This window comes from Oncorhynchus gorbuscha, linkage group LG13 (assembly GCF_021184085.1).
Source record: "Oncorhynchus gorbuscha isolate QuinsamMale2020 ecotype Even-year linkage group LG13, OgorEven_v1.0, whole genome shotgun sequence".
NCBI lineage: Eukaryota > Metazoa > Chordata > Actinopteri > Salmoniformes > Salmonidae > Oncorhynchus > Oncorhynchus gorbuscha.
The window spans coordinates 23,515,046-23,542,982 of NC_060185.1; the positions used below are offsets into that span (position 1 = coordinate 23,515,046).

Consider the following 27,937-nt stretch of genomic DNA (forward strand, 5'->3'; position numbering starts at 1 on the left):
CAAATGAAATGTTATTTCTCACCTGCTACAGGTTTAGACTAACATTGAAATGAAATGTTATTTCTCACCTGCTACAGGTTTAGACTAACATTCAAATGAAATGTTATTTCTCACCTGCTACAGGTTTAGACTAACATTGAAATGAAATGTTATTTCTCACCTGCTACAGGTTTAGACTAACATTGAAATGAAATGTTATTTCTCACCTGCTACAGGTTTAGACTAACATTCAAATGAAATGTTATTTCTCACCTGCTACAGGTTTAGACTAACATTCAAATGAAATGTTATTTCTCACCTGCTACAGGTTTAGACTAACATTCAAATGAAATGTTATTTCTCACCTGCTACAGGTTTAGACTAACATTCAAATGAAATGTTATTTCTCACCTGCTACAGGTTTAGACTAACATTCAAATGAAATGTTATTTCTCACCTGCTACAGGTTTAGACTAACATTCAAATGAAATGTTATTTCTCACCTGCTACAGGTTTAGACTAACATTCAAATGAAATGTTATTTCTCACCTGCTACAGGTTTAGACTAACATTCAAATGAAATGTTATTTCTCACCTGCTACAGGTTTAGACTAACATTCAAATGAAATGTTATTTCTCACCTGCTACAGGTTTAGACTAACATTCAAATGAAATGTTATTTCTCACCTGCTACAGGTTTAGACTAACATTCAAATGAAATGTTATTTCTCACCTGCTACAGGTTTAGACTAACATTCAAATGAAATGTTATTTCTCACCTGCTACAGGTTTAGACTAACATTCAAATGAAATGTTATTTCTCACCTGCTACAGGTTTAGACTAACATTCAAATGAAATGTTATTTCTCACCTGCTACAGGTTTAGACTAACATTCAAATGAAATGTTATTTCTCACCTGCTACAGGTTTAGACTAACATTCAAATGAAATGTTATTTCTCACCTGCTACAGGTTTAGACTAACATTGAAATGAAATGTTATTTCTCACCTGCTACAGGTTTAGACTAACATTGAAATGAAATGTTATTTCTCACCTGCTACAGGTTTAGACTAACATTCAAATGAAATGTTATTTCTCACCTGCTACAGGTTTAGACTAACATTCAAATGAAATGTTATTTCTCACCTGCTACAGGTTTAGACTAACATTCAAATGAAATGTTATTTCTCACCTGCTACAGGTTTAGACTAACATTCAAATGAAATGTTATTTCTCACCTGCTACAGGTTTAGACTAACATTGAATTGAAATGTTATTTCTCACCTGCTACAGGTTTAGACTAACATTTAAATGAAATGTTATTTCTCACCTGCTACAGGTTTAGACTAACATTCAAATGAAATGTTATTTCTCACCTGCTACAGGTTTAGACTAACATTCAAATGAAATGTTATTTCTCACCTGCTACAGGTTTAGACTAACATTCAAATGAAATGTTATTTCTCACCTGCTACAGGTTTAGACTAACATTCAAATGAAATGTTGAAATGTTATTTCTCACCTGCTACAGGTTTAGACTAACATTGAAATGAAATGTTATTTCTCACCTGCTACAGGTTTAGACTAACATTGAAATGAAATGTTATTTCTCACCTGCTACAGGTTTAGACTAACATTCAAATGAAATGTTATTTCTCACCTGCTACAGGTTTAGACTAACATTGAAATGAAATGTTATTTCTCACCTGCTACAGGTTTAGACTAACATTGAAATGAAATGTTATTTCTCACCTGCTACAGGTTTAGACTAACATTGAAATGAAATGTTATTTCTCACCTGCTACAGGTTTAGACTAACATTGAAATGAAATGTTATTTCTCACCTGCTACAGGTTTAGACTAACATTGAAATGAAATGTTATTTCTCACCTGCTACAGGTTTAGACTAACATTGAAATGCTTACGTAGGGGACCTTCCCAACAAATACAGAAAAAGAGAAATGATAGAAAAATAATAACACAAGGAATAAATACACAATGAGCAAAGATAACTTGGCTAGAAGAACTGAGGGAAGGGTAGCTTATAGATCCTTACCGTGGTGATTGATGATTGAATAATGTCCAGCATGTATTCTCTTGTTTATTTTGATGTCGTTGTCATTGTTTTTTGTTACATATCCATCTCTCCGCAGTTGTGCTCAAATAAATCCCATACTCCTTTGCTCTCATTTTTACATTCAGGAAACAAATACACAGTAAGAATCCAACTGGTCCAAACAGCTGTCTGTCAAAAAACAAAAAGCAATAATCAGACCCAGGGGGGCGGGCTGTAAATCCAGAGGGGCTGATGGAAGATGATCCAAATGAAATGTTTTAGGAGGTGAGATGTTGGTTTGGGAGGACAAGGGGTAGCAATGCACCTCTTTAGATCAAAGACATTCTGAGAAAATGCTCAATGTCCTGAGGGCAACAAAACAGCCCAATCTGGGAAAAACAAGACCAGAACAGAGCAAAAACACAGATCCCACTTCCCCTCCCTCCTGAATCACTCCCTTAACCTCTCAGATTCAGAACATCAGTGTTTATCTCGAGGTTGGAATCCCCCATGTTGTTGTTAGAACGGATCCAGCTGAGAAAGACAATGGAGGGTATGGCAGCGAGTCACAGAGAACAATTCATACATACACAACTTAACACAATTACTGCTCTGGAGGTATTCCAGAAAGAACGTTCCAGAAACATGACTTCTGCCCAGAGGAGCGATCCCCTCTGAATTCCTTCCAGACCGGTGAAGGCACTCCAGTTGGCCTCTCAGAAAAGCTTTCCGTCCGTCCTATTCCCAGCGCCCCTCAGAAATAAAAAGATCCCGTTCTCAATAGTCTGACAAAAAGTGCAATTTTTTCCCACTTTTCTTCTTCTTCTTTTAAATCCAATTTAAAGTGCATGGATGAGGTAAACCATTTTATCGTTCATTTGTCTTTTGATATTTCATTTTTTATTATCGTAAAAAATGAAGTCATTTCCTTCTTGTGGATCAGACCGGAACCATTCTGCCTTGTATCTGTTGCATTTGGGAGAGCATTCCCTGGACGCTGGTCAGGATCTTATTCTGGTGTGCAGCTGAAGAGATTCCCATTCGGCCCATGTCCCTGTTATAACAAGAGGAGGAAAGAAAACATTAGGAACCAAGACAAACTATGACAGCTTCCTGATTCATGTGACAGATTTAACATCCTCTCTAGGTGTCAACCCGGCCTGATATAAATGAGTAAAAAAAGTCAGACAGGTCTCTCCTGGATGCATAAATGCTGAGTAAACCAAGCATAACTCACTCCTGTGTCATATGAACCACAGCCTCTGGGGTGGTGTATCCTGCTGCGGTGAAGTTGTCACGGTATCTCTCCATACCGATGGCCTGCAGCCAGTCCTCCACAGAGCCCAGCGCCGAGGCCACCTCCGGGCTGACCGGCTCCAGGAGGGTGGTGCTGGGTCTGGATACCGTGCAGGATGGAGGGGGATACGGTCAGTCTACATCCAGACAATTTCCACTATATTAAAGCACCGGTACCTAAACCTTTCAGTTGTCCAACCCACCTAAATCTTTCAAGAGCTTTCTTTTGACCCTCCAAATATATATCTTTTTTTTAAATAACTACAATCTTTACCCATTGACTGAAATGATTAAGCCTCAACCCACAACCTGTATTAAACTACCTAAGCCACCATGTTGAGAAACTGTTGTCAAACGACTTGGCAGTAAGAAACTGATGGATTAGAATGGCACTGCTCTTGTTTCTTACATCACCTCACCTGTCACTCAGACATAACTGCAACACCTGAACAACCAGTTAAATCAAGACCTGAGGTGGAGAGAGAGACACGGTGCCCTCTGGCCTCAAGGGCAGTGATGGCGTGTGAACTGCCCTAAGGCTTTGAAAAAGGAACTGGAATTCTTCAGCATCTCTCTCTCTCTCTCTCTCTCTCTCTCTCTCTCTCTCTCTCTCTCTCTCTCTCTCTCTCTCTCTCTCTCTCTCTCTCTCTCTCTCTCTCTCTCTCTCTCTCTCTCTCTCTCTCTCTCTCACACACACACAGGTATCTTTCACACAGGTATCTTTTTTTCTTATGGAATCAGAAAGTTAGTCAATCTAAGCGCTAGCATGCGTCCCATCTCCATTTGTCCTCCAAGACAGAAGCCTAGTAAAACACAGTTCCTCCCGGGTGTCACCAACACAGTTAGTTAATCATTATTTAAAGAGAAAACATTAACAACACACACTGTGTCTTTAACCTCATACTGCTTCTCCTCTAGCATGCAAATATTCATCATGACTCTTGTCCTTCTTTCAGGCACACCAACAGAGAACTACATTTCCCCTCTCCTTTTCCATCCCTTCATCCCTCCGTCCCTAGCTTCACAATGATGTCTGCCATCAAATATTTACCCAGGGCCGGTGCAGCCGAGGGACTGAGCACATTCACTACGGTCCCGCTCCACTGCTCCCCTCCTCCATAATTGACCAGGTGTTGGCTAAGAGGCTTGGGCTGCAGGGTTCAAGCACCACCTTGGCCTGGCTGGGGGGGCTGGGGTCTATTGGGGGTAATCTGGGTGGGGTGGTGGAGCTGTGGGGTAATACACAGGCCCCTGCTTCGTTTTGAACGTCATTGTGAAACATACTGTGGTGTTTTGGGGTCTTTCTCCACCTCTACCACCCTGAGCCATGGAACCAGCATGTGGATTTGAAATGTTGCTAGGGACCCCAAGACCTCAACCACTCCCCCACCCCTGTATACTCTGCAGAACATTTCCCCTTCTTTAACTGTAAAAGCTGTTTATGAGATTCAGTTCCACTAATTACTCCTCTAGGACTCTCTCTCCCCCTCTCCCTCCCTCTCTCTCTCTCTCTCTCTCTCTCTCCCTCCCTCTCTCTCTCTCTCTCTCTCTCTCTCTCTCTCTCTCTCTCTCTCTCTCTCTCTCTCTCTCTCTCTCTCTCCCCCTCTCTCTCCCCCTCTCCCTCCCTCTCTCTCTCCCTCTCTCTCTCCCTCCCTCCCTCTCCCTCCCTCCCTCCCTCCCTCTCTCCCTCTCTCTCTCGCTCTCTCTCTCTCTCTGTGTTAAAGTGGAAAATACTTTCCTCCCCGACTAGCTCTAGGTCTGTAAACACACGTACGTCCTCCTAGGAGTAACGGCTCCTATTTACATATTTTTTTTAATAACATACAGCTAGCTACCATTGTAATTCTCAACTCTATTAGAACACATACTTCATTTTACAAGGTGTACCGTTCAGTTAATGTTCTATGGGAGTGTATAAAACAGTACTGACTACACACATTACAATAATAGTGAATAAACCAGGAAATCCCTGTCTCACCGTGTGGTCTCTCCTCCAGTCCTCTTCAGGCTGTTGGGGTTCCGGATCAGTTTGTCCAGCATGTTGACGATCTGGCCAAACTTGGGCCTATCGCCCCTCTCCCTCTGCCAGCAGTCCAGCATCAGCTGGTGCAATGCCACGGGGCAGTCCATAGGTGGGGGCAGCCTGTACCCCTCATCTATGGCCTTGATCACCTTGGGGGAGAGGGGGCAGAGGTTTAGAGGGTTGATGGTAGACTGTGAGCTAGATTACTCAGCCATCTTAATCACACTGTAATGATGATGTTATTATAATTGAATAATAGGATGGAATCAGGAAAATTGTACAGCTGTAATTGCACAGATACTGTTTGTTATTATGACATAACATAATCATTATTTGACGTTTTAAACCTGAATCTGTTCTCATTGTAGACTTACATCCTGGTTACTCATGTCCCAATATGGCCGCTCTCCGTATGACATCACTTCCCACATGACAATGCCGTAGCTCCACACGTCGCTGGCTGAGGTGAACTTTCTGTAGGCGATGGCCTCTGGGGCTGTCCAGCGAATGGGGATCTTCCCTCCCTGTGATTGTCAGGTAACAAGGTGTTAGTATCACTCATACTGTACCAAGAACATAGATCTACATACAAAAATAAAAACACCTAAAAATGCTGACAGGTAGATAGACATACTGAAATGACAGCCAGATTCTCTTACCCTGGTGGTGTAAGCAGGCTCGGGGTCGTCCTCCAGGACTCTGGACATGCCGAAGTCAGACACCTTACACACCAGGTTGCTGTTGACCAGGATGTTCCGTGCGGCCAGGTCTCTGTGGACGTAGCTCATGTCAGACAGGTACTTCATGCCCGACGCGATGCCACGCAAGATGCCCACCAGCTGGATCACTGTGAAACGCCCGTCATTCTTCTAGAGAACCAAACAAACAAAGAAATTCTAGAAAATCTTAGATAATGTTTGTATGCAGTCTACTGGCAGGATGTGATGATGATTGTAGATAGTAAGTCATCATAATCTTGATGACGTTGCTTGTTTGACATTCATTACGAGGATAATGGCCGTAATAGTCCGAGTTCTGAACATATGTAAGCAGACACATACCACACACACATGACTTACCCTCAGAAATGCATCCAGCGAGCCATTCTCCATGTACTCTGTGATAATCATCACTGGTTTACCTGAAGAAAAAGAGAGAGAGAGAGAGAGAGAGAGTGAGAGAGAACGAAAGGCAGATGATTATGGAGGTAAATGATGCACATCACAGCACAGCAGGAGAGCAGTGGTCCCCCGGAGTGTGTGTGTGTGTGTGTGTGTGTGTGTGTGTGTGTGTGTGTGTGTGTGTGTGTGTGTGTGTGTGTGTGTGTGTGTGTGTGTGTGTGTGTGTGTGTGTGTGTGTGTGTGTGTGTGTGTGTGTGTGTGTGTGTGTGTGTGTGTGTGTGTGTGTGTGTGTGTGTGTGTGTGTGTGTGTGTGTGTGTGTGTGGTATACCATTCGTCTCAGTCCCATAGTGATTTAATTAGTTCAGTGTAAGTGTGTCCTCGTGGCTCCCGCTTACTCAACAACACAGAGAAGGATCTCTACCGTAACATAACACCAACCAACCCCCACACACACACACACACACACACACACACACACACACACACACACACACACACACAATCTAGTATACTAATGAGCAAAGGCAAGAAATGTGCACATATGGTCTCTTCGGAATGTATTCACCCCCCTAGACTTTTTACACATTTTGTTGTGTTACAGCCTGAATTGAAATTGATTAAATATAGCTATAAAAAATGTCACTGGCCTACACACAATATCCCTGTCACGACTTCCGCCGAAGTCGGTCCCTCTCCTTGTTCGGGCAGGGTCCCGCGGTCGACGTCACCGGCCTTCTAGCCATCACCGATCAACTTTTCATTTTCCATTTGTTTTGTCTTTGTTTTCTACACACCTGGTTTCAATTCCCCCATGACATGTTCATTATTTAACCCTCTGGTTTCCCCCATGTTTGTGTGCGTGTTTGTTCTATTGTTCAGGCTGTTACTGACGGCTGGTATTTTGTTGCCAGGTTTCATTATTATGCCAGTTTATTTTGTGGTACTGGTATTGTTCCGCACCATAGTATTGTGTTTATACTGGTGTTATCTTGTATTAAATACCTTGTCCACACATCTCAGCTCTCCTGCGCCTGACTCCTTTCAGCAGTTACCCACAGCCTTGACAACCCCTTCATTTCAAAATGGAATTATGTTTTTAGAAATGTTTACAAATTAATACAAATTGAAAAGCTGAAATGTGTTGAGTCAATACGTATTCTACCCCTGAAATGTCTTAAGTCAATACGTATTCTACCCCTGAAATGTCTTAAGTCAATAAGTATCCAACCCCTGAAATGTCTTGAGTCAATACGTATTCTACCCCTGAAATGTCTTAAGTCAATAAGTATCCAACCCCTGAAATGTCTTGAGTCAATAAGTATCCAACCCCTGAAATGTCTTGAGTCAATAAGTATCCAACCCCTGAAATGTCTTGAGTCAATAAGTATCCAACCCCTGAAATGTCTTGAGTCAATAAGTATCCAACCCCTGAAATGTCTTGAGTCAATAAGTATCCAACCCCTGAAATGTCTTGAGTCAATAAGTATCCAACCCCTGAAATGTCTTGAGTCAATACGTATTCAACCCCTGAAATGTCTTGAGTCAATAAGTATCCAACCCCTGAAATGTCTTGAGTCAATACGTATTCTACCCCTGAAATGTCTTAAGTCAATATGTATTCTACCCCTGAAATGTCTTGAGTCAATAAGTATTCTACCCCTGAAATGTCTTAAGTCAATATGTATTCTACCCCTGAAATGTCTTGAGTCAATAAGTATTCTTCCCCTGCAATGTCTTGAGTCAATAGGTATTCAACCCCTGAAATGTCTTGAGTCAATAGGTATTCAACCCCTTTGCCATTGAAAGCCTAAATATGTTCAGGAGTGTAAATGTGCTTAACAAGTCACATAATAAGTTGCATGGACTCTGTGTGCAATAATAGTGTTTAACATTATTTTTTAATGACTTTTTAATCTCATCTCTGTACCCGACACATACAATTATCTGTAAGGTCCCTCAGTCCAGTAGTGAATTTCAAACACAGATTCAAACACAAAGACCAGGGAGGTCTCCAATGCCTCACAAAGAAGGGCACCTATTGGTAGATTGGTAAAAATGATGAAAAAAAATGATGGTGGCTGCATCAATGTTAAGGACTGGGGAGGTTTTATGGATAAAAAATAAACAGAATGAAGCTAAGCACAGGCAAAATCCTAGAGGAAAACCTGATTCAATCTATTTTCCACCAGACACTGGGAGATGAATTCACCTTTCAGCTGGACAATAACCTAAAACACAAGGCCAAATCTACACTGGAGTTGCTAACGAAGACAACAGTGAATACTCCTGAGTGGTCGAATTACAGTTTTTACTTAAATCTACTTGAAAATCTATGGCAAGACCTGAAAATGGTTATGTAGCAAATGATAAACAACTAATTTGACAGAGTTTGAAGAATAAAAAAAAAAAGAATGGCCAAATGTTGCACAACCCAGGTGTGGAAAGCTCTTGGAGATTTACCCAGAAAGACTCAGCTGTCATCGCTGACAACGTTGCTTCTACAAATAATTGACGCAGGGGTGTGAATACTTACGTAAATTATATATTTCTGTATTTAATTTTCAATTCTGCTAAAAATGTCTAAAAACATGTTTTCACATTGTCATTATGGGGTATTGTATGTAGGTTGATGAGAAAAAAATATTTCCTCCATTTTGAATTCAGGGTGTGAATACTTTATGAAGGCACTGTACATACACACACAATCACTATTCATCTATGACAATCTGTCTATTTATGTCCTTCACCATTCTCTCTGTTCCTTTCCCACTTTTATGCCAACTTTCTGTACATTCTGTCACTCTCCACATTCTCTCTCCCTTTCTTTCCCCCTCTCACACTTTCTATTATTCCATGTCATTCTCCATCCCTGCCACTCCTTTCTGCTCTCTCTCTCTCTCTTTCTCTCTCTCTCTCTCTCTCTCTCTCTCTCTCTCTCTCTCTCTCTCTGGGGAGCATCTGTCTCTTTATTTCAGCAGGAGGGAGAGATTCCCTGGTGGTTTTGTGATGGTTTGTGTGTCTTTGTGTGGCTCTGGGAGGTAGGGAGGAGGAGGTGGAGAGGGGGGAGAGATGTGTGGTTCACCCCATAGCTCTAGCAAGATGGCAACTGCCTATCCAGCCATACAGCAAATACATGGCGAAGAGTTGACTTTTACTTCTAACTCCTCTTGGAATTGTTAGATACTGTGCTATGATTATTATTTTAAACATGTATACTCACATTTTATTTGTTATTAGAAACTAATTTGCCCACATATTTGAGTATTATTGGAGTGTTTCCTAGTTATTAGTGTCTAGTTCCACTGAGTCAAGTAGTTAGTAGTTTCAGGGTCTGAAGGTGAAGTTCTCCCACTCTGCAGTAGACTGGTTCGATTGCCAAGAGGCTGTCAGTCACGGCTCTGTGTGGTGCGTGATTGGCACTCCATGACTTACAGGGCTACAGCAAAGCCCCAAAGAGGAAGTGGAGTTCAACTTGAGAGGGGAGCCTCTTTGTCAACCATCTTTGTGCTGTTTTGTTCTCCTCTGCTGCCCCCGGGCCCCGGCTGATTGACAGCTCCCTAACTAAGTCTGAGGAGCGTCTGACCTACGACCCCCATCTCGCCCCTTCTCAGCCCCTCCCTCGTCCTCCCAGCCTATTTGCATGCTAATGTCTTGTTTACTGAATACGTCCCGTCGCCTTTGGCAATGAACTCTGGGCAAGGGCCACGCCAATAAGCTGATTATCACCTGTCCAAAAATGACTAGGGAGGGTAGAGGATAACATATAGGACAATGTTTGGAGAACGTTGAGGTAACATTAGGGGAACGTTATTAAAGAGAGCTGACGTCGGTGGGAGAACACAAAGAGGCCTGCTACTAACTCTCACTGGATCGTATTGTACTTGTTTTTATAAAAGGACCATTTCTAATTTAGCTGTGCTTACATTATGTAAATGTGGGAATTTAAATGTATCACATCCTAAAGGAAAGCTGGGAATCCTTAAAATATTAACGATTGACGATGGACGGCCAGGGTTTTTAATTATGTCAGAGTGACACTAAGAAAAAATAAATAAATGGCTAAGATGAGAGGCTATGCTGCCTCAACTCTGAGTCTCTGATGTTAGTCTATTTATGTTTTAGTGTGTATTTAGACTTCATCAATAATTAATAAGACTTAATTGGCCTCTTGGACAGGCAGTGCTGCCGTACTGAGGCGAGATAGAAGTCCCTTTTAACTAGATTGGAATAGGGAGGGGGAAAAGTGCAATTCAAATAATGGATTCTTAATAGATTCCACCGACACACTCAAGTGTGAAGGACTAATTGCAGAGAAACGGGTGTCAAGCTTTTTGTCATTACAAAGATGGGAGTAAGGGGAGAGGAAAATTAGATGCAGTCCTCTCCTCTCAAACGGTTTCTGTTTCCAGTCTGGTATCTCATTTACTCGTTCTCTACATCTCTCTGTACATCTCTCTCTCAGTGTCTGCCTCTCTTTCAGCCTCCCCTTTCCTTTCTCAATCTTTCTCCCCCTATTCCCCTCTTCTTCTCTCCTTCTCTCTCCTTCACGCTCCCTCTCACATTTATTGTTCTCCTCTCTATTTTTCAATCACATCCTGTCTCTCCTTCTCATCTCCTATGTCTTTCCTCCCTTTATTTCTGATTCCTCTCTCTCTCTCTCTCTCTGAGGGCTGTGCAGATTGAATGGCTGACTGTGATTGGTCTATTCACCTAGAGCGGAGGACATATATGGCTGTTCTGTCACAAAGCATTAAACCAGTCTCTCCATCTATCCAGGCAACGTAACTGGGAATCTGAGGTAACACTCACACACACATGTACCTAATCAAAGGTGATTCATAGTAAAAGACATGGAAGAATACAATTCTAAACCAGTAGGAACATCAATAGAAACTCTCTCTCTCAAACACTTATACAACGCACTACGAACTGAACGCCCAACTAGTTTCCCACACGTCCACCCCCCATCCCCCAATACACTCTAAACAACAAGGGGTGAAGGGGTAAGAAGCCAGCGTCTGGTGTGGCAGCAGTACAGGGTCTGTCCTGCAGATACGGTATCACTCTCTAACCCCAAACACATTTACAGCTGACACTATGATTAATGAGCTAGTTGCAGCGCAGGACACATTAACCCTGTAGCCGACCTGGACCAGACCTGTTCCATCTGGACTCCAACCACCTGGGGATTCCCAGGATGGGCGCCATGTCCAGACCCACACCACTCCTACCCATGGCTCTCTGGGTAACAGGGCTGGGATGGGTCTTTATCTGAGCTTGTCCCTTTCAGGTTCTCTCTCCTCATAGTTTATGTTGACCATAGGGAAAATATAGAGTATATGATTGCTTTCTCTATTATAAGATCCACAATATTTGGATTTACTCACATTTATTTAAATTCGGCCTTTCAAAAATCATCTGATTAGGATCCTACTTACACTTGGTGACCACTCCCTCCAGGTGAATGATGTTTGGATGGTCGAATTGGCCCATGATGCTGGCCTCAGACAGGAAGTCCCGCCTCTGCTTGTCGGTGTATCCCGCCTTCAGGGTTTTAATGGCCACACAAATCTCCCTCTTCCCTGGCATTTTCAGACGACCGCTGCACACCTCCCCAAACTCACCTGGAACACACACATACACACAACTTATTATAAAACACACGTCTTATCAAACTCACAAGAAAATACATACTCATACATTTTCAACATGGTGAAGAAAACACCTGAAACCACACTTATTTATAGGGAAGGGAACAGGTGGTGGTGGGAAAGGGGGCTGTACTCGACCCCCTGTGATCCCCAATCCCTCCTTCTCAGTCGAGCAGAAAGAGAGCAAGAGAGAGGGAAATGGCTATTGATTATTTTCTATTATTTGGTTTATGGGCTGACTTTTTCCACTGGCAGACAAGGGAAAGCAGGACCATTACATTTTCCCTCCCAAGTCATTTTATTGTCTATTGACCCAATGAGTCGGGCCAAATATTACCAGTCTGACAGACGGTCATGTTGACATAGTAAAAGTATGTGCAATGGAAAGTCCAGTCCGTACCGATGCCAATGACTTTCTCAATCTTGATACAGGAAGCGTCGATCTCCTTGGCAAACTCTCGGACAGCCTGGTTGGGGTCCTCGTAGGTGAAGGGGTCTACGTATATCCTCACTCCTGAGAGAAAGGAGGAGGGAAAGGGATGGTTAATGCATTCTGACCAGCAGAGCCCCATCTGTTCTTCATTTTCCCCATGATGTGGGCCATACTGCCTTCCTTTCTTCTCCTTGATCCTTCCTCAACTTCTACATTACAACATCTCTCCATCCAATGTCTCTGTTAGATTGATGTAATAACTCTTATTTCATCAGAGTTAATGACGTCTAAAATAATATGAAAGTGTTTTGTCTTGTCAATAGGTTTTGAATGGAGAATACTATGGTAAATGTTATACGGCAGTACTTTTGGAATCCACATTTCATCCACACTGTTATACAAACATAACTGCTTCTATTGCTCTATTAACCAACGGCGTCATTCTTTCAAAGGCTCTTTTTTTCAGTGTCGCTCATCAGTGAACGTTGATACCAGCGTAGGATGAGCACAGTGAGTGGTCTACCTTGGTGAAGGTGTTTCTCTTCATCAGCATCCTGCTTGGCCTTACTGTACTTACTCCTTCTGGGGAGAAAAACAACATGGCCGACGTGGTTAGCACGGTTCAGCAGCACGGAGCAAGTCCATGGTGTTATTCTTGAGGTTGTCTAAGGACACCAGATGTGCAGAACAATGTTGGACTAATGACCTTTAAACATGACAATGTGCCTCTCTTGTCCTTTTAATGACTGTTAAACAGCTCTGTGAGCCACGCTGAGCGATACCCACCCACTCCTCCCCCGCAGGATGGTCAAGACACAATGACAGACAGTTACCTTCAATGAATATGAATCAAAGACGGCCACCTGCTTGGCTGGAAGAGCCCCAATCACACACACATGTGCGCACAAACACACAAATATCCCCCTTCTCCTTCGCCCACACACTCTCTCTCTGATACATATAGAAGTGTCCAATCACACAGGAGCGCACACACACCCACAAACAGTGGCCTGTAAAAGACAGAGCGTGGTTAAAGCGTGAAGAGAGAGACCCCATCTGCATGTAATCCCATCTGTGTGTCACTGCTTTGTTCTGCTCTACTGCTCGCTGGTTAACACCCTCTGATTGGGTCACTGCAAATCCACCTGCTGCCTCCTTCTCTCTCACTTTTTCTCTCTTCTTCTACACCTCCCTCTCTCTCACTCTCTCTCTCTCTATCTCTCCTACTCTCTCACTGTCTCTCTCACTCTCCATCTCCCCACAGGTCACAGAATCTAACTACCACCCCATATTATAGCCACAGAGAGAGATAGAGGGATAGGGGTGGAGGGAGGAGAGGGGGAGAGAGGAAAGAGGTGATGGAGTGGGAGAAGAGGAGCGAGGGTCGCTGATTACATCTCTTCAACTGTCACACCGTCAATCATGTCTCAGGTGTGGCTACACATCACTCACTGGGGCTGTGTGTGTGTGTGTGTGTGTGTGTGTGTGTGTGTGTGTGTGTGTGTGTGTGTGTGTGTGTGTGTGTGTGTGTGTGTGTGTGTGTGTGTGTGTGTGTGTGTGTGTGTGTGTGTGTGTGTGTGTGTGTGTGTGTGTGTGTGTGTGTGTGTGTGTGTGTGTGCGTGTGTGCACCTATCATCGTCGTGTCAGACACTTTTTCGAGCCTGCCAAGCAGCTGCCAAGCAAGACATTCTCATCACGGAGGCAAGATGGAGAGACAGAAAACGGAGAGAGAGAGAGCGAGAGAGAGAGAGAGAGAGAGAGAGAGAGAGAGAGAGAGAGAGAGAGAGAGAGAGAGAGAGAGAGAGAGAGAGAGAGAGAGGATGAGAGTCTCACCTCCTGCTGATGACGAAGGCACTGATGAGTATGAGGAGGAGAACAACACTGCCCACCACAGACACCAGCAACACTGTGGAGTTAGTCCCATCTCCGGTGATAGGAGCTGGAACTGAATATGAGAGGAAGAGTGGGAGGGAGAGAGAGAAGAAAGAGGAGAAGAGAGAGGAATACAAATATATAGAGAGAGTGAGGAGACAGGTAGAGAGAGAGAGAGAGAGAGAGAGAGAGAGAGAGAGAGAGAGAGAGAGAGAGAGAGAGAGAGAGAGAGAGAGAGAGAGAGAGAGAGAGAGAGAGAGAGAGAGAGAGAGAGAGAGAGAGAGGGGTAGTGAGAGAGAGAAAAATGAGCGGTTGTGAGAGAGAGAGACAAAGGAGAGGTAGAGAAAGAAAGAGAGAGAAAAAGGAGAGGTAGAGAAAGAAAGAGAGACAAATGAGAGGTAGAGAAAAGGGAGAGGTAGAGAAAAAGGAGAGGTAGAGAAAAAAGAGAGAGAAAAAGGAGAGGTAGAGAAAGAAAGAGAGAGAAAAATGAGAGGTAGAGAAAAAGGAGAGGTAGAGAAAGAAAGAGAGAGAAAAAGGAGAGGTAGAGAAAAAGGAGAGGTAGAGAAAAAGGAGAGAGAAAAAGGAGAGGTAGAGAAAAAGGAGAGGTAGAGAAAAAGGAGAGGTAGAGAAAAAGGAGAGAGAAAAAGGAGAGGTAGAGAAAAAGGAGAGGTAGAGAAAGAAAGAGAGAGAAAAAGGAGAGGTAGAGAAAAAGGAGAGGTAGAGAAAAAGGAGAGGTATAGAAAAAGGAGAGGTAGAGAAAAAGGAGAGGTATAGAAAAAGGTAGAGAAAAAGGAGAGGTATAGAAAAAGGAGAGGTAGAGAAAGAAAGAAAGAAAGAGAGAGAAAAGGAGAGGTAGAGAAAAAGGAGAGGTAGAGAAAAAGGAGAGGTAGAGAAAAAGGAGAGGTATAGAAAAAGGAGAGGTAGAGAAAAAGGAGAGGTATAGAAAAAGGAGAGGTAGAGAAAGAAAGAAAGAGAGAGAAAAGGAGAGGTAGAGAAAAAGGAGAGGTAGAGAAAAAGGAGAGGTAGAGAAAAAGGAGAGGTAGAGAAAAAGGAGAGGTAGAGAAAAAGGAGAGGTAGAGAAAGAAAGAGAGAGAAAAGGGAGAGGTAGAGAAAAAGGAGAGGTAGAGAAAAGGAGAGGTAGAGAAAAAGGAGAGGTAGAGAAAAAGGAGAGGTAGAGAAAAAGGAGAGGTAGAGAAAGAAAGAGAGAGAAAAAGGAGAGGTAGAGAAAGAAAGAGAGAGAAAAAGGAGAGGTAGAGAAAAAGGAGAGGTAGAGAAAAAGGAGAGGTAGAGAAAAGGGAGAGGTAGAGAAAGAAAGAGAGAGAAAAAGGAGAGGTAGAGAAAAAGGAGAGGTAGAGAAAAGGGAGAGGTAGAGAAAGGGAGAGGTAGAGAAAAGGAGAGGTAGAGAAAAAGGAGAGGTAGAGAAAAAGGAGAGGTAGAGAAAGAAAGAGAGAGAAAAAGGAGAGGTAGAGAAAAAGGAGAGGTAGAGAAAAGGGAGAGGTAGAGAAAAGGAGAGGTAGAGAAAAAGGAGAGGTAGAGAAAAAGGAGAGGTAGAGAAAAAGGAGAGGTAGAGAAAAAGGAGAGGTAGAGAAAAAGGAGAGGTAGAGAAAAAGGAGAGGTAGAGAAAAAGGAGAGGTAGAGAAAAGGGAGAGGTAGAGAAAAGGAGAGGTAGAGAAAAAGGAGAGGTAGAGAAAAAGGAGAGGTAGAGAAAAAGGAGAGGTAGAGAAAAAGGAGTAGAGAAAAAGGAGAGGTAGAGAAAAAGGAGAGGTAGAGAAAGAAAGAGAGAGAAAAAGGAGAGGTAGAGAAAGAAAGAGAGAGAAAAAGGAGAGGTAGAGAAAGAAAGAGAGAGAAAAAGGAGAGGTAGAGAAAGAAAGAGAGAGAAAAAGGAGAGGTAGAGAAAGAAAGAGAGAGAAAAAGGAGAGGTAGAGAAAAAGGAGAGGTAGAGAAAAAGGAGAGGTAGAGAAAGAAAGAGAGAGAAAAAGGAGAGGTAGAGAAAAAGGAGAGGTAGAGAAAAGGAGAGGTAGAGAAAAAGGAGAGGTAGAGAAAAAAGGAGAGGTAGAGAAAAAAGGAGAGGTAGAGAAAGAAAGAGAGAGAAAAAGGAGAGGTAGAGAAAGAAAGAGAGAGAAAAATGAGAGGTAGAGAAAAAGGAGAGGTAGAGAAAAGGGAGAGGTAGAGAAAGAAAGAGAGAGAGAAAGAAAGAGAGAGAAAAAGGAGAGGTAGAGAAAGAAAGAGAGAGAAAAAGGAGAGGTAGAGAAAGAAAGAGAGAGAAAAAGGAGAGGTAGAGAAAGAAAGAGAGAGAAAAAGGAGAGGTAGAGAAAGAAAGAGAGAGAAAAAGGAGAGGTAGAGAAAAAGGAGAGGTAGAGAAAAAGGAGAGGTAGAGAAAAAGAAAGAGAGAGAAAAAAAGGAGAGGTAGAGAAAAAAAAGAGGTAGGAGAGGTAGAGAAAAAGGAGAGGTAGAGAAAAAAGGAGAGGTAGAGAAAGAAAGAGAGAGAAAAAGGAGAGGTAGAGAAAAAGGAGAGGTAGAGAAAAGGAGAGGTAGAGAAAAAGGAGAGGTAGAGAAAAAGGAGAGGTAGAGAAAAAGGAGAGGTAGAGAAAAAGGAGAGGTAGAGAAAAAGGAGAGGTAGAGAAAAAGGAGAGGTAGAGAAAGAAAGAGAGAGAAAAAGGAGAGGTAGAGAAAAAGGAGAGGTAGAGAAAGAAAGAGAGAGAAAAAGGAGAGGTAGAGAAAAAGGAGAGGTAGAGAAAAAGGAGAGGTAGAGAAAAAGGAGAGGTAGAGAAAGAAAGAGAGAGAAAAAGGAGAGGTAGAGAAAAAGGAGAGGTAGAGAAAAAGGAGAGGTAGAGAAAAAGGAGAGGTAGAGAAAAAGGAGAGGTAGAGAAAAAGGAGAGGTAGAGAAAAAGGAGAGGTAGAGAAAAAGGAGAGGTAGAGAAAAAGGAGAGGTAGAGAAAAAGGAGAGGTAGAGAAAGAAGAGAGAGAGAAAAAAAAGGAGAGGTAGAGAAAAAGGAGAGGTAGAGAAAAAGGAGAGGTAGAGAAAAAGGAGAGGTAGAGAAAAAAGAGAGAGAAAAAGGAGAGGTAGAGAAAAAGGAGAGGTAGAGAAAAAGGAGAGGTAGAGAAAAAGGAGAGGTAGAGAAAGAAAGAGAGAGAAAAAGGAGAGGTAGAGAAAAAGGAGAGGTAGAGAAAAAGGAGAGGTAGAGAAAAAGGAGAGGTAGAGAAAAAGGAGAGGTAGAGAAAAAGGAGAGGTAGAGAAAAAGGAGAGGTAGAGAAAGAAAGAGAGAGAAAAAGGAGAGGTAGAGAAAAAGGAGAGGTAGAGAAAGAAAGGAGAGGTAGAGAAAAAGGAGAGGTAGAGAAAAAGGAGAGGTAGAGAAAAAGGAGAGGTAGAGAAAAAAAGGAGAGGTAGAGAAAGGAAGGTAGAGAAAAAAGGAGAGGTAGAGAAAAAGGAGAGGTAGAGAAAAAGGAGAGGTAGAGAAAAAGGAGAGGTAGAGAAAAAGGAGAGAAAAGGAGAGGTAAAAAAGGAGAGGTAGAGAAAAAGGAGAGGTAGAGAAAAAGGAGAGGTAGAGAAAAAGGAGAGGTAGAGAAAAAGGAGAGGTAGAGAAAAAGGAGAGGTAGAGAAAAGGAGAGGTAGAGAAAAGGAGAGGTAGAGAAAAAGGAGAGGTAGAGAAAAAGGAGAGGTAGAGAAAAAGGAGAGGTAGAGAAAAAGGAGAGGTAGAGAAAAAGGAGAGGTAGAGAAAAAGGAGAGGTAGAGAAAAGGAGAGGTAGAGAAAAGGAGAGGTAGAGAAAAGGGAGAGGTAGAGAAAAGGAGAGGTAGAGAAAAGGAGAGGTAGAGAAAAGGAGAGGTAGAGAAAAGGAGAGGTAGAGAAAAGGAGAGGTAGAGAAAAAGGAGAGGTAGAGAAAAGGAGAGGTAGAGAAAAGGAGAGGTAGAGAAAAGGAGAGGTAGAGAAAAGGAGAGGTAGAGAAAAAGGAGAGGTAGAGAAAAAGGAGAGGTAGAGAAAAGGAGAGGTAGAGAAAAAGGAGAGGTAGAGAAAAGGAGAGGTAGAGAAAATGAGAGGTAGAGAAAAAGGAGAGGTAGAGAGAGGGAAAGAGTGGTTGGACAGACACAGAGCAAAGTCAATATCATTCAGTCTAATCAGGTCCCGAGATGTAAAACCTACAGTAGTTCTATTTGCCATCGTCATTGACCTCCTCTTCCTTCCTCTCTCCCTCCATGTGTGGCCCATTAGTCCTTCTCCCTATCCTCCATTTTAGGAGTCCCCATAAAGTATTGTGTTTCTCAGAGGCCCATTGAGACACAATGCAGTGCCATTCCACTGAGCAAAGAGCTGTGTGCTTCAGTGTGTCATTACCATATGCCACTATCTCCATCTGTATCACAAGAAGACACCCGTGTCTAGAGGACAGAACAGATGTCCTCCTGCCCACATGACAGGGGCAATCAGATGACACAGGGCCTCTTATTGGAGGTCAGGACTGTTCATAACAGTCAATAATATACTTATGAGTTTGAATATATATATAATATACTAAAACAGGTGTTATCAGTATGTGACATAATGTCTATATCATTCATGTTCCAACATGTTAGAAGCTGTGACAAAGATGTAGGTGGGTAGCATGTGCTAAAACAGAACACATGTTGACACTTGCTCTGTGTCACAATGACATCATCACAGTGATTTGTGCGATGCTGTCAAGGTAGCGCTCCACTTACCAGAGTTGGTCATGAACTCGAAAGGAGCGCTGAACTCTCCGTAGCCGGCGGCGGTGCGAGCGCGCACATGGAACACATAGGAGGTCAGAGGTGTCAGGCCCTTGATGTCGGTGTTCCTGGACGACGTCTTGATAATGCGATAACTCCTCTCATTCTGGTCCTGAAGGAGAGACAGAGGGATGAAAAGAGTTGAGGTGGTTTTCCTGTCATGTCAAAGGTTCTTACTTCAGCTTCGTCAGAGGCTACAGTGTCAGGTTGTCACCTTTTCACTGCTCAGAAAAAAAAGATTTCTCAACCTGTCAGGTTCAATGTTATTTTAAAGCCTGAGCGGAAAAAATCTGCATTTCCCAGGGAACTGCATTTCCCAGAGAACTACATTTCCCACCTCACCTTCTCGTAGTATTTGACCTCGTATTCCAGGATGACCCCGTTGGCTTTCTCAGGCTGCTGCCAGGCCAGGGAGATGGTGTGTCTGGTGATGTCCTTGGCTTGGATCGAGTTGACGGGAGACGGTGCTAGGGACAGAAAGAAATGACAAAAATAGAGATTTTATTTAACCTTTATTAAACTAGGCAAGTCAGTTAAGAACAAATTCTTATTTACAATGAAGACCTACTCCGGCCAAACCCCAACGACGCTGGGCCAATTGTGAGCTGCCCTATGGGACTCCCACTCACGGCTGGATGTGATACAGCCTGGATTTAAACCAGGGACTGTAGTGACGCCTTTCGCACTGAGATGCAGTGCCTTAGACTGCTGCGCCACTCGGGAGCCACTCGCCACTCGAGAGCATTGACCTTTCCTGCCTTGTTGTTTTGATCCTCTGAGCCACTAAGTCTGTTTCTTTCCTATTGCTCTTTCTGAGAAAGTCACCATACCATGCAATCAACTCCACCTGCCGTTTAGCTTGGCTCCCAGTCAAAGGGCTTAGGTGTGTACGGCTAATAGCTACGGCTACAGCGCTACAGCTACGGACTCCAATGGTGAAGCTCTATTGCTAAGCCAAATGGTTGGAATACATCAAAACAAACCTTCCCAATGCCTACAGCTAGTTTTACATCCATTTCCCTCCACACAGCAGACGCTCCAAGCTAAGGACTATCTCACTTCCTGTCCCGCAAATTCCAAAGATTCTCTGGTCACCCTGGGAAACCACTGCGTTGCTATGACATCTCCCCTGCTCCCTTGCTGTTGCTGCTCTGTCTTCTAGCCAATCAATAGTTTTTTATTAAAAGTAGGCAGAGGTCAATGTCTAAAGGCCATTCAGCCCATAATGAGACAGTATTTCAACCAGCTGCTCTATCTGTGTTCTCCCTTCAACGTCTGCTGGTTAAAACACAGATAACAGCTCTCAGAGACTGACAACACACACATTTTGTCAGAGTCAGACATAGACGACACTAGCAAGTTACATCATTCATATGGATATAGTTGTCTGGGGGAAAAAACATCCACTGACTGATCGAAAAGCACTGACAAATACAGAGGTGGAGCCTACAAAAAGACCAGCACACACTCATCAGTACACACTCATCAGCACACACTCATCAGCACACACTCATCAGCACACACTCATCAGCACACACTCATCAGCACACACTCATCAGCACACACTCATCAGCACACACTCATCAGCACACACTCATCAGTACACACTCATCAGCACACACTCATCAGTACACACTCATCAGTACACACTCATCAGCACACACTCATCAGCACACACTCATCAGCACACACTCATCAGCACACACTCATCAGCACACACTCATCAGCACACACTCATCAGCACACACTCATCAGCACACACTCATCAGCACACACTCATCAGCACACACTCATCAGCACACACTCATCAGCACACACTCATCAGCACACACTCATCAGCACACACTCATCAGCACACACTCATCAGTACACACTCATGCCCAAGGAAAGAGAAATACAATTATAGACAGAGGGTCACACAGACAAATGTAGTTGCACACAAATACATTTAGGAGCACAAGGAAAAATATTTGAGATATTAAAGATAGAATCCTTCATTTTTCTAGGCGCACTGGTGCTCCTCAATAGAAATTCCAGGTCGCACAGCAAAATATAGACGCATATGCAAGTCAAATGTTGGTACTGTAGAGCACTTCAGAGAAACATCGTTCCAGACCCTTCCTCTCACCTCCTCAACAGCCATGAACTCTTCCCCCATATATACACATTACACACACATCGACCCAGTCACACATCGACCCAGTCACACACAGACCCAGTATCACACCAACCCAGTCACACACTGACCCAGTCAGTCACACACAGACCCAGTCACACACAGACCCAGACACACATAGACCCAGTATCACACCGACCCAGTCACACACAGACCCAGTCACACACAGTCACACACAGACCCAGTCACACACAGACCCAGTCACACACAGACCCAGTCACACACAGACCCAGACACACATAGACCCAGTATCACACCAACCCAGTCACACACACGGTCCCGAGTCTCCACCAAGGCTAAAACACAAATGCAGGCAAAACATTGTTGCTGATATTGTGGTAGTTTACTGTCTGCCATTTAAAGTTAGCTAGAGTAGTACTACTGTAGAAGCTAAGTAAATCTCTGACCCGTGACTTTGGCTACTGTAAACTTCCTATCCAGCCTACCTGGTGCTGCCTTTTAAACAATCACACTGTTGTGATTATTGAGGCGACCCCTAGCGTCGATTATGAAAGGATTCTCTGTGACATTATATATATTGTATTCCCCCAGACCAGTCCAGGGGTTACTGTCCCGGGAGGCTAGTGTTCACTCTAATGCTAACACAACTAGGCTTTTAGGGAGGGATTGAGTTCAACCAGGCCTGGAATCCAAGCACCAACGATGGGTTAGGTTTCAGTGGTGGGGGCAGAGGGGTTTGAAGGGGGAGATGGGTCTGGAACGGGGGGGTGTACATACAGCTCTCAGAGCGAGCGGAGGTAAATAGATTTCCCTGGGTTGTGTCATTCTGCCGGTCGGGCTAAAGTGTTGCGTCTCTATTAAACAATTAGAACGGCAGCCATTTGTAACCATCAAATCAATATTTACTGGAGGGCGCCTGGCAGCCAGACCCACTTTGAAGGGCCCCCCGGGGGTGACCAGGGACGCTCCCGACTAGGAAGAAACCCAAAGGGTCAGCCGGCCCATTCCCCTTAGGTCATCCACACATCCATCCTTTCTCCTAAGATGACAGATATGGACATTTAATCGGGTTCTGGTCCTCTTGTTGCTTTTTCCAAGGCTAATGTGAAGTTAAAGATGAGTGATTCTGTGAGTGGTTCCTTCTAAGGCTTGGTATGGAGTAGGTGAAGGTTACAATGGAAGGACACACACTGTACTATCAATCAGGGAAAAGTTTAAGACTTAGAGAAGATAAAGCACACACATGCATGCACGCAAGACCACACACACACACACACACACCCCGAAAACACATAGGACACATGTAGGCCTACATACACACACATGGTGTCACTATCACACTCCAAACACACGGCCAGGATCAAGCTAACACAGGCGATGCAGGAGATTAGAGATGTAACAACAGGGCTAGATTGGAGAATAACAGTGTAAACTAGCTGCCTGACCGGCACCTCTGTAGACAGACCTGAATGTGGGGCAGATCTGTAATGTCTTACCGCCTCCTGAAAGGGCTAAAACGCTGGCGGAATACTAAGTGGAAAAGCAATGAATATTCAGATCTCATTTCCCAATAATGTGCTCCAAAAACTATTTTACAACTCGCCCGCCGCAACACTCACACACACCCAAGCATACACACACACACACACACGCGCACACACGCACGCACGCACACACACACACACACACACACACACACACACACACACACACACAAACTCATTATACCAACAGACAGATGGAAACACACATAGAAACATACATATACTCACATTATCGCTCCCAGACAGCGGAGAAAGTCACCGGCACACAGCAGCCCATGCATATATTAGCTAGCAGAGACACATTAGCAGAGCTGGGAATGAGTAACACAGACAAACTGAGATTAGTTGAACGTTTGCTCCCTGAGTGAATGAAAATGTCTTTGTGGGTACGTTTGTTGAGCAAGCTACTTTTTGAGCTACTTTCTGAGTCTGTGTGTCACAGTGAGAAAAAGTTGGACCCTGTGAGTAAGTTAGGCTCTTGAGTGAGTTAGTTTGTCTTAGAGAGAGAGAGAGAGAGAGAGAGAGAGAGAGAGAGAGAGAGAGAGAGAGAGAGAGAGAGAGAGAGAGAGAGAGAGAGAGAGAGAGAGAGAGAGAGAAGGAGAGAGAGAGAGAGTTGAGTTGAGTTGATGAGTTTGACTTTGTGTACATGTTCGTTCAGATATTCAGGTAACTGGACCAGCTGTGGTCACATCGTGTGGTTTGGAGAATATGTGAGTGAATTATGGATTGACATTAAAGAAGGCCAGGGAACACATGTGAATGCCATATTGGAGTCTGGTTGCCCGATTGGAGTCACTTGATTTGCTGCAGCAGAGGAAAAAACTGGCAAAGTGGGAGCTGTTTTTCAGGGTGTCGAGAAATTGTTTCCCCCATACGAGAACCCCAATAAAGTCTCCTTCCACCCACGTCCCCATGTTCACCTGCATTTCCGATTCAGCAAAGTGATGGAAACACACACACAATGACACATAGTGATGGAAACACACACACACAGACACATAGTGATGGAAACACACACACACAGACACATAGTGATGGAAACACACACACACACAGACACATAGTGATGGAAACACAGACACATAGTGATGGAAACACACACACACACAGACACATAGTGATGGAAACACACACAGACACATAGTGATGGAAACACACACACACACAGACACATAGTGATGGAAACACACACACACACACACACACACACACACACACACACACACACACATAGTGATGGAAACACACACACACAGACACATAGTGATGGAAACACAAACACATAGTGATGGAAACACACACACACAATGACAAACACGTAGTGATGGAAACACACACACACAAACACATAGTGATGGAAACACACACACACAGACACATAGTGATGGAAACACACACACACAGACACATAGTGATGGAAACACACACACACAATGACAAACACATAGTGATGGAAACACACACACACAATGACAAACACACAGACACATAGTGATGGAAACACACACAATGACAAACACATAGTGATGGAAACACACACACACACAAACACATAGTGATGGAAACACACACACACACAATGACAAACACATAGTGATGGAAACACACACACACAATGACAAACACATAGTGATGGAAACACACACACACACAGACACATAGTGATGGAAACACACACACACAGACACATAGTGATGGAAACACACACAATGACAAACACATAGTGATGGAAACACACACACACACAAACACATAGTGATGGAAACACACACACACACACACATGACAAACACACAAACACATAGTGATGGAAACACACACACACACAGACACATAGTGATGGAAACACACACACACACAGACACATAGTGATGGAAACACACACACACACACACACAAACACATAGTGATGGAAACACACACACACACAATGACAAACACATAGTGATGGAAACACACACACACAGACACATAGATGGAAACAAACACACAGACACATAGTGATGGAAACACACACACACACACACAAACACATAGTGATGGAAACACACACACACACACACAGACACATAGTGATGGAAACACACACACACACAATGACAAACACATAGTGATGGAAACACATACATACACAATGACAAACACATAGTGATGGAAACACACACACACACACACAAACACATAGTGATGGAAACACACACACACACAATGACAAACACATAGTGATGGAAACACACACACACAATAACAAACACATAGTGATGGAGACACACACACACAAACACATAGTGATGGAAACACACACACACAAACACATAGTGATGGAAACACACACACACACAGACACATAGTGATGGAAACACACACACACACAAACACATAGTGATGGAAACACATACATACACAATGACAAACACATAGTGATGGAAACACACACACAAGACACATAGTGATGGAAACACACACAAACAGACACATAGTGATGGAAACACACACACACAGACACATAGTGATGGAAACACACACACACACACAGACACATAGTGATGGAAACACACACACACAGACACATAGTGATGGAAACACACACACACACAAAAACACATAGTGATGGAAACACACACACACACAATGACAAACACATAGTGATGGAAACACACACACATGACAAACACATAGTGATGGAAACACACACACACAATGACAAACACATAGTGATGGAAACACACACACACACACACACACACACACACACACACACACACACACACACACACACACACACACACACACACACACACACACACACACACACACACACACACACACACACACACACACACACACACACACACACATAGTGATGGAAACACACACACACAAACACATAGTGATGGAAACACACACACACACAAACACATAGTGATGGAAACACACACACAGAAACACATAGTGATGGAAACACACACACACAGACACATAGTGATGGAAACACACACACACACAAACACATAGTGATGGAAACACCCACACACACAGACACATAGTGATGGAAACAGACACATAGTGATGGAAACACAGACACACAATGACAAACACATAGTGATGGAAACACAGACACATAGTGATGGAAACACAGACACACAATGACAAACACATAGTGATGGAAACACACACACACAATGACAAACACATAGTAATGGAAACACACACACACACACACACACACATGCAAGATCTAGAGTAAAGACTGGATCTCATAAACTTTCTAAACATCGATTTACAGGTCGGCACAAAGCTGGACATCCTTCCAAAACCCTGAATATCAACCCTCAAACCCACACACACCCATTCCTTCATCCAGAGGGGTGAAGGGGTTACACCCTATTTGATTTACCAGGGGGATTGTTCATGGTGAAATTAGGAATCCCCCAACTCCCCCTCTGCACAGAAACCTGAATCTTGATCAAGGCCGCTGGCCCAAGTGGCTTTTTACAGAGCATATCATAATAAATCTATCGTAATAAATGTGTAATCCACTGTGTCTGGATGGGGGTGATATAGAGAGAGGGACAGCCACAGATGACTGTCTGGATTACAGGAGTGAAATCAGAGCTCTGAAACCCCCTACTGAGTATTAGGGGAGGAATCCAATCAACTCTGGTGCGATTCTCTTCAACCCGCACACACACGTTCACAAGACACGCACACGTTCACAAGACACACACACGTTCACAAGACACGCACACGTTCACAAGACACACACACGTTCACAAGACACACACACGTTCACAAGACACACACACGTTCACAAGACACACACACGTTCACAAGACACACACACGTTCACAAGACACACACACGTTCACTAGACACACAGACGTTCACAAGACACACACACGTTCACAAGACACACACACACGTTCACAAGACACACACACGTTCACAAGACACACACACGTTCACAAGACACACACACGTTCACAAGACACACACACGTTCACAAGACACACACACACGTTCACAAGACACACACACGTTCACAAGACACACACACGTTCACAAGACACACACACATTCACAAGACACACACACGTTCACAAGACACACACACGTTCTCAAGACACACACATACGTTCTCAAGACACACACACACGTTCTCAAGACACACACACACGTTCTCAGACACACACATACACATGCACAGGCATTCTCTAACACACACACGCACACATTCTACACAACACACAAAATAACCTGCACAGGCAGACATTCTTGCCTCACACGCACACACAAGCATGACCACACATGCACACAAGCACACACACACACATCTAATGCCTCCAGCTGCAGGAGGGCCAACTTAATGTAAGTATTAGAGAATGGAGAACAGTTGTGAAACATGCTTCAGTGACGAGCCAACGGTATCATTTATATATCTTCAAGGCAGCTCTAGATCCATTAATCTCGCCTTTCTCCCAGACATGATAAATCAAGCCATCTTCTCTTTTCCCAGGGATCAAAACAGCAACACAACAAGGCACTTAGCCCGCCACCCAAGAGCGCCGCAGTAAAACCAGAGGTAATAATCATCTATCAGGAGGGAAGGAAAGGTCACAGCCGTAAAATACATTTGCACAACAACTGGAGAAAAAATGGCCGAACGACAAAACAACAGGGGCCTTTCAGCGCACCAGCAGGCAGGGAGCTCTACTGTGGTTGTAGAGGGCCAGCCACGGTATTCATGATCTCATTCCACTGGAACAACACACTGCCCTACCCAACATACCGCAACTTAATTAAGCCTAACCAAATCAATACAATTCATTAGAATATAAATCTGTTTCCCCATTCCCCTTAAAATAAAATAAAATTCAAACATTCAAAGCACATCTCAACCTTTACCAAAACAACCCAACAAACAACAACAGTCTCCAGCAAATCTCTCCCCACCCGCACACATCTCCCCCCAACTCACCGGCCTGGTTGGTAGTGACCGTCACCGACACGGCCTGCTCAGGTCCAGGGCTCTGCTGGGAGACCCCGTTAACAGCCCAAATCTCAAAGGTGTAGTTAGTG

General features: G+C 43.6%; 1 protein-coding gene across 2 annotated transcripts in view; it reads right to left on the reverse strand.

The window, feature by feature from the left end:
- Positions 1–27,937, reverse strand: part of LOC123992590 (ephrin type-A receptor 4-like) — an 85,551-nt gene that overhangs the window by 6,482 nt on the left and 51,132 nt on the right. The window contains exons 5-17 of one of the 2 annotated variants that reach the window (XM_046293849.1): positions 27,837–27,937; positions 19,520–19,644; positions 19,130–19,289; positions 14,395–14,506; positions 13,085–13,140; positions 12,529–12,642; positions 11,916–12,101; positions 6,435–6,496; positions 6,015–6,224; positions 5,730–5,879; positions 5,311–5,504; positions 3,274–3,432; positions 2,037–3,090 (exon numbers count right to left, since the gene is read on the reverse strand). The exon at positions 27,837–27,937 is cut by the window's right edge and continues 235 nt beyond it. In XM_046293849.1, coding sequence (XP_046149805.1) covers positions 2,976–3,090; positions 3,274–3,432; positions 5,311–5,504; positions 5,730–5,879; positions 6,015–6,224; positions 6,435–6,496; positions 11,916–12,101; positions 12,529–12,642; positions 13,085–13,140; positions 14,395–14,506; positions 19,130–19,289; positions 19,520–19,644; positions 27,837–27,937 — 1,744 coding nt within the window. In that variant the 3' untranslated portion in view covers positions 2,037–2,975. Of the gene's footprint in view, positions 1–2,036; positions 3,091–3,273; positions 3,433–5,310; positions 5,505–5,729; positions 5,880–6,014; positions 6,225–6,434; positions 6,497–11,915; positions 12,102–12,528; positions 12,643–13,084; positions 13,144–14,394; positions 14,507–19,129; positions 19,290–19,519; positions 19,645–27,836 lie in introns of both variants that reach the window. The other variant, XM_046293847.1, reaches the window with a different exon arrangement.